General features: G+C 37.4%; 2 protein-coding genes across 2 annotated transcripts in view; both read right to left on the bottom strand.

The window, feature by feature from the left end:
- LOC122067258 (ABC transporter C family member 3-like) overlaps nt 1-357 on the bottom strand; it is a 17,407-nt gene extending 17,050 nt beyond the window's left edge. Inside the window, exon 1 of the mRNA XM_042631094.1 lies at nt 34-357. The gene's annotated coding sequence lies outside the window, so the exon portion shown is untranslated. The remainder of the gene's footprint in view (nt 1-33) is intronic.
- A 1,426-nt stretch (nt 358-1,783) lies between these two features.
- LOC122067257 (polygalacturonase-1 non-catalytic subunit beta-like) lies at nt 1,784-7,123 on the bottom strand. The gene is made up of 2 exons (XM_042631093.1): nt 7,023-7,123; nt 1,784-6,913 (listed from the first exon to the last, which is right to left on the bottom strand). The coding sequence occupies exons 1-2, from the start codon at nt 7,071-7,073 to the stop codon at nt 5,936-5,938; spliced, it is 1,029 nt and encodes a 342-aa protein (XP_042487027.1). The 5' UTR covers nt 7,074-7,123; the 3' UTR covers nt 1,784-5,935.
- Between the last annotated feature and the right edge of the window lie 696 nt (nt 7,124-7,819).

Below are 7,819 nucleotides of genomic sequence, written 5' to 3'. Positions count from 1 at the left end.
AAAAAAAAAAAAATAGTATGAGAATCTAATTACCTGATGCCAACCAACAACTGAAGTAGTGTGGAGAATAAAATATAAGAAATTATGAGCTCTTTTCAAAATCTGAGACAATTCTTCCACAGGTGAGGATTGCCTTTCAAGAATTTTTATCTTTTGCTGCAACTTCTTCATGAGTGTCTGCTCCCTATGAGTACTTGCCTTCAATAGTTCTCTAGTTACAAGGCCCTTTGCTTCAATCCTAAACCAGGTCCTGTAGTAACATTAATGAACCATTTGGGAACTGCATACCAAAATGCCCCTATTAATATAACCCGTTCATGTAAAACACATGACATATGGGTCAAGATTGATGGGGACATCAAGGTGTACAGTCGAAAGAAGAAGAAGATTCAACCAAGTCGATCTTTGTGGTTGGAGGATTAAACAAGAAAGAAGAAGGAAAGAGAGGACTCAAACCAGCCTTCCAGCGCTGGGTTCGACCCCCCTTGTCCTCCCAATCAGTAGATCTTGTGGACCCCACCAAATCTTATTTGATTCTAGTACTTTGCAGATCTTGTGGACCCCACCAAATCTTATTTGATTCTAGTACTTTGCAGATCTTGTGGACCTACCAAATCTTATTTGATTCTAGTATTTTGCTTTAAATCTAGTGATATTTGATTGTCTTACATAATTAGGAAACTAGGACTTTTTATATTGGTCTATTAGGTAGTTTTTTATTTCAAGTAATTGAGTTTCAAAATCTCTTTTTTATTTTTGGAAGTTTATTCTATTTAAGTGTAAGGCCATTGGCCATTATTGAATACAATGAATGTTAATTGAAAAAACAGCTAAGAGCAAATCCCCACTCCTCTTACGGTTCTCTTTCTCTTTCATTCTCGTCTTTCTCACTTCTCTCTCTCGCCTCTTTCTTCTCTTTAGCCTCTCGGCTCTCTCTTCTCTCTTCTCTCTTGTCTCGCCTCCCTCTCTTTTTTCATTTTTTTTTCTGTTGCTGTTTTTGTTGCTGTTGATCTCCCCTTTTGATGCTCACTGCTGCTGCTACACACTGCTGCCATTACCTCACTATTGCTGCTATACACTGCTGCCATTATATTACTACTGTTGCTATACATTGCTGCCATTCCATCACTGCTGCTGTTACACACTACTGCCATTACCTCACTGCTGCTGCTACACACTGCTGCCATTACATCACTGCTGCTGCTATACACTGCTGCCATTACATCACTGCTGCTGCTACACATTGCTGCCATTACATCACTGCTGCTGCTACCCTTGACTGCTGCTACTCTCGGTTGTTATTTACTCTTCGCTGGTGCTGATCTCTCTACAATCGGCTGGACTTGTCTTCATCAACTAAAGGTGGACTGTTATTTTGGAGGACCTTGATCTCTTCTTTTCTCCTCAGATCTGGGCAGCAGTACGGTAAAACATTAAACTAAACCCTCCCCACCTCCATTAATCCCTATTATATATTGCAGCCCATTGACATTGAAGCCAGCCTTTGCCCTTTGTTTATGCCTATTTTTACCTGTTGTTTTAAGTTGTTTCGTCACTGTTATATATCAAAAAAAAAACCTTGCTGATTTTTCTATTTTAGTTGGTTGCTAGAGGACATTGATTGTTTGCATATCTAATTTGGGTGTCTAGATTGATTTGTGCTGAACCTAACATTCGTATGTTGTTTGTTCCCTTCCTCATGTCCCCACTTGAAACTTAAGTAAGAATTTATGAATTTAAGTAAGAATTTATGTGTTTTTCCGTCTAGATTATTATTGCTTTCGGCTACTTTGTTTGTTAGTCTCATTTTATCTTGCATGCTTAATCTTGTTTGCTGAGTTTCTTTGTCCTATCTACCTAAGCTCCTTGAGTTGACCCTACCTAGTTAGTTATTCTTGTAAGAGACCTAGTCACCTAGGAACCCCCTACATCAAAGATTGAAGCATAATCAGACACTAAAAGGTAGAGAAAGAAACAAAGAAAGAAAGCAAAATTCATCCATGGCAAGAGTAGTCTAGTATGCTTGATAGGGATAAAGAAAGTCATTGGGGATGGGGTTCATTTGTTTGATTATTTCTTCTTGAGGATGGATAGAAATATCTTGGCCATGGCCCTGTATTCAGGTTGTCTTTCCAGGCTAAAGGCAGCGGTGTACTGCTAAATAATTTTCTAAAAAAAAAGGTTAAGCATTAGACCCTTTCCTTTGCAAATGATTCTGGCTACAAAATGTACAGGGAATGGGGATTTGGATAGCAGTTTTACCCATTTGGATCCTTTTTAGCATTTATCGTATCACTACATAAGGAACTAATTTAGAGGACAATTGAACATGATTAAACTCCATGTTCATCATTTCTGAAGATGGGTCAGATTTATTGCTGCCCAAGGACCTTTCACATTAAGAATGAGAAGATACAAGTGAAGGGAGCATGTACCTACTAAGAACTTAGAAAGAACTAAAAGGACAACAGCAAACGAATTAAGTCTAGATTAAAAAGGAGAAATGAAGTCAGATTAATCATTCTCAGATTATGAAATAAAAAGGTAAAGTCCACTACACATTTTGATAAAATTTCAAGATTAATCCATTTAATTCATCCAATAATCAGATTAAAATAGGTTTACTGCCTACAAATTCTCACATTCATCTAAACAAATTCCATGATCTCAGCCATACCATATATGAAGCTATCATTAACATGTTTAAAAGATCAAGAATAATGAATTTAGAGAGTAAATTGGCAGAATTTTACCCTACTCTCGATGACTGACTATTCAAGATTGCAAATCTCAGTTGTCTCACAGAATTGAAGAAATAGATTAATAGAGCACTTCAGTGCTTGAAATCCCTAGGCGAGCTGTGATCCAAGGCTTCCATTCTCCCTTCTATCCTTTACTCTTTCTTTTCCTAACCTGCGAAATCAGCTCCTTTGAAACCCTCTTCTTGCTATGATTTCTTTCTGAAAGCCCCTCTCAGTCAACTAGAATCAGAGCTACCTCTTCTCCCCCAGCCAGCGAAATAGCTTCTCCTTCACTCTTCTCTAACCCTCACTCTCATTCTTGCTCTCTCTTTCAAATTTGCAACTCAATGGGAACCTAGAAGAACCCTTCCCTGTCTCTTTAAAATCTGAACTTTAAAGAGACAGACCATGTGAATGGAAGCCTATTCTGAAATCACAGATCCCTACCCTTTTTCCTTCTTTTTTTCTCTCTCTCTTTTCCCTCCTATTTTCTCACTCCCAAACCCTCTCAACCTCACTATCTCCCTAACCTTCAACTCCCCAAAACAGAGAAGAAGGTTCCCCTTCTTGGCGCAAGAGAGGATTCCACTTTTTTTTCTTTTTTTTTAGCAAAAATCTCAGACTCCTAAGCCCGAAAAGCTCCTCTCTCACTCTTCTGTAACTCACAAAACAGGGAAGGAAGAAGAAGAAAAAAAGAAAAAAGGGGAAAAATCAGATTCAAGAAGACCATCTTCAACCCAAAATCCCTCTCTCACTCTTCTGCAACTCACAAAACTGGGAAGGAGAAGAACCCAAACTCAAAATCCGAAAACTCTCACAAAAAACCCTCTTATTCCCAGTGAAATCCAGGTTGGCTGCCCCTTCATAGCCACGAAATCCATCTACATCTCAGCAAGATTGGAGTTCGGAGATATGAGGGTTTGTAGAGAAAGAGAGAGAGAGAGAAAGTATTGATATGAAAATCGGATTTTAGAGAGATTTGAGCACGCCGGTAAGCGGGAAGGAAATTAGGATTGGATTTTGAATGAAATTTCTTTAAATTAGGGACAATTAATAATCCGTCTCTAATTCTGCGATGGAAAATTTTCGTCTCCAATGATAAATATGTATTGAATTAATTGTATAGATTTCGATTCGTTCAAATTTAACGTGATTCCAAGATTTGAGCGCACAGATTTGGAAAGAAAATTCCTTTAATTTAGGGAAAGTTAGTTATCCATCTCCAATTTTGCAATGGAAAATTTTCGTCTCCAATGTCGAATTAATCGTATAGAATTCGATTCTTTCAAATTTAACGCTTTTTATTCTATTTTATACTTTTAGATATGTAGGGACGAAACTATTATGTCTTAAATGATTTACTTGGGGACGGAAACAAAATCCATCCTAATAGATATAAATATGTCTAATTGATTCGAGACAGTTTATTATCTTTCCTAAATGTGGCGACGGAAAAAATTTCGTTACAAATAATAAATAACTTATCGAAAAATAGTCAGCATTATCAAATGTAATTTTTTATGACATTACGGACGAAAATATTTCCGTCTCCAATAATAAATATGTAGCGACAGAATTCTATCTTTCCCAACTAATACTATTTGTTACGAAAAATAAACCGTTGTAATTATATCATAATAGTGATAGAAATATACCGTCCCAAATTTCGCGACAACAATATATCTGTCCCAACTGATAAAGATATAGGGACAAAACTATATTTGTCCCAATTAAGTTTAATTGCAACGGAAAATAATCCGTCGTAAATTCAATGAAAATAGAGACAAAAGTATATTGTCCCAAATTTCGCGACGGCACATGTCCGTCCCGAATGATAAATATTTAGTGACATTCAAATGGGTTCTTTAGCGACAGAATTTTTTCCGTCGCGAAAAAAGTGTCTCGAATGCCCATTTTTCTTGTAATGGTTCTTGGTTTCGATTCATATCTCAGTTTCATCTAAACCTGCCTTGAGATCGAAATTCCTGTCCTCACCTAAAAGTAGGAAAGTTTAGAGAACCAGCTCCCCTTGATTGCTGAGGGAAAATAATTTCCAGAAAAAAAAGAGAAAAGAAACAAGAGAAAACACTGAAAAATGGCCCCAGCTATCTTCAATAGCCTGAAGGATCCTTGACCAAATCCCCATTGCTTCATCTACTAGAATGGTTGAGAACATAGCTGGGATGATTTCTTGTATTCTGTTAGTTGCATGAGTGGACTGATTCCGACGGGCCATTAAGAGGCCAAGGGCCCGTGGCCTTGAGACCCAGCATATCGGCCTACCTTATGTGTTATCTGTTATTGGCAAGGCCTCGACGAATTGGTGTGTCCATGCGGAGATAGGGAGTGGCAGTACCCCAAGAAATGTTTTTAGGGCTGTATGGTTATTTTGATAATTGCATTTATACGGTTTCACCGTATATTTGTACCAAATGTTCTTTATGTAATTGATATGTCAGAGGTGTAAGGACGAGCAATTGTAACCCTATTCTCCATTAATAGTGAAACAGATCTCATCTCACCATGGACGTAGACAATCTTGTAAAACCAAATAAATCTTTGTGCATGACTAGGTGACTGTTTATTTGCTATTTCCATTCGTTTTTGCATTATTTTAGGTTCTCATTTTCTACGCATAAATAACAGCCTCACGTCAAAAATATAATCAATATGTTCACCATCATGAATATGTGGGATAGCCTAACCTTTACAGTAGTCATCCAGAAACTTGTCAGACCAATACCATAATGAAAGGAATCGAGGAGTTAAAACTCCCCAACAAAACGACCATCAGTCCCTGCATCTGAGTCAAGCTATAAGGGAAAACCTAAGAGGAAACTAAAGGTCATCACCAATTCAAGGCTGCAAGCCCACCCTTTGGTCAACAGAAGAATTGGGGCTCAAGGTGGGTCATGAGATTCTAAGGAATTGGCAGACTTCATGAATAGCCAGCCCTATTGGGCTCAAGGGGCCTGAGATCTACAATCAGCTTTATGGGATATACGTTTTTCATTCATTTCAGGTTTGTCATCTATCATGTGCTGGACAATTGAAGGACAAAATTATATTGAAACATGAAAGATATAATAAACAAGCAAAAATAGGTTATTATTTATTCTTAATTTAATTAGCAAAAGCAGAAACATGAAATACAAATAAGAGAATTAGAAGATAATCAAGTCTTCAAATGTTGCTCAGCCAAGAGTATTCTTTGTCCAGACCATTTCATTCTCATTTATCCAATGACAGACTTCAATTAGACCTGGTCCAAAACCCAAAAGCTTAAAAGCAGAATGGTTTGGATTCCAAGTTGAGGTATCATAGTGGCATACCATGATTGCATGATTCACTTTCTTCTGGGCATATATATGAACTGCAAATACTTTTATTTTCTGTAAAACATGGCAATAATAAACTTGAAATGGGAATGGCTGACTATGACATAAGGCTGGTGGTTTAGAGAAGTTTCCATATATGAGTTTCACAGCTCCAATTGTGACATTCTCATAAGATCCTTCAAAATTCTCAGTACTCCATATGGATACATGGTGCCCTAATTTCTCAAAGACAAAGTCAATGAGATCCTCAGCAGAAGTTGCACAGGTGCATTGCTCACCTTGAATGGGTCTCTTTTCACATATCTTGAGGGTGTCTTGAATGTACTCATTCATGTTTGAGTCATCCACAACACCAAAAAGCTTCTTCAATTCCTTGACCTGGGCGACTGAGAATGGGATTTTTGAAGCTAAAGGTCGCGGCAAAAATGAGTTATATGACATTGGGTCCCTTAGATCAGGGACAAGCAAGAAACCCCCCTCTTTCACCATTGATTCGCGAAAGAATAGCAATCCTCCTTGTCGGGCAATTGACAAGGGTGATTCATTTGGAAGGCCATCATATTTCAGTTTGGCATCATTCCATTGAGCTATTGGTGGCAGGGTTGTGTCATCTGGTGTCTTCTTCACTAGTGCATTTGCAGAACAAGAAATATTAGCCTGCTTACAGAATGAATGCAGGTGGAAAGTTAATTCATTTTTCTCCATAAGCTTTGTAAACAATGCTGTCTGATAGAGACTTAATGGAGAAGCCTTTGCAGCTAACCAATGTGGAGGGTGTGGAAGAACAATATGCTCTTCCCAGTATTGTAAGAAGACATTTTTAGCATGAGAGTGCTGCAATTTCAAAGGAAAAAATTAATTACCAAATAAGAAAGATAAAATAGGAACAAACAATAACCACCTTGAAATGAATGTATAATGGAAAAGGCATCATTTTTCTTACACTAAAATATGCTACTAATAAAATTCCAAGCAATAGAATCGGATGGGTCATGGTGGAATGGAAACAGAGAACAGAGTGAGTTGGGTTCTAGTTTGTTGCATAGAGAGTGGGGTGTTTGAATATATACATATATATATATATATATATATAGAGAGAGAGAGAGAGAGAGAGAGAGAGAGAGAGAGGTTATTAGTGCCAGTAAATAAAGAAAGGGACAAGTTTTTGTCAGCCCCTAAACAGTTAAATGTATCCTTTAATTTTCAAATTTCTCCTGTGTAAAAGTGAAAACTTTTCTTTTGAAGACTACCATTAAAGAAAACTTTCAACTGCTGTTCCACCCTCAAATTCTTAAATAACAAAAGCACCCTTTTATTCTGATTTATTCTCATTACACGAGTTTTCTGCCGGTGTGGCGCAGGAAACACCAGATGTATAGGCCAATGAGCGCACACGTGGAAGCACTTCAGCATAAACAGGAGTGGCGGGCAGCGCAGTCATTTCGTGACTGCTGTGTCTGGGCATTTCCTATGCCAGACCCGCAGGATTCTTTTTCTCAATTATTAAATTCACTTTTATAATTATACTCACTAAAAGTGTATCCCACCCAAAATGGAAATTGCAAACGAAAATAAGAAACAACTAAGAAAAATGTTAGCGAAAGGGACCCAAACCTACCCCTTTTAAAAGGTTATATTATTTAATTCCTCTGACATCCTTCTGTCAGCAAAAATTTAGATGTTAGAAACATTATGAAACAAAAACATATCAACCAAAATTTTTATTTAATTAATAATTAT

The sequence above is a fragment of the Macadamia integrifolia genome, unplaced genomic scaffold (genome assembly GCF_013358625.1).
Source record: "Macadamia integrifolia cultivar HAES 741 unplaced genomic scaffold, SCU_Mint_v3 scaffold2792, whole genome shotgun sequence".
NCBI classification, from domain to species: Eukaryota; Viridiplantae; Streptophyta; class Magnoliopsida; order Proteales; family Proteaceae; genus Macadamia; species Macadamia integrifolia.
The sequence above is the reverse complement of the archived record's forward strand: the minus strand, read 5'-3'. Positions and strand labels throughout refer to the sequence as shown.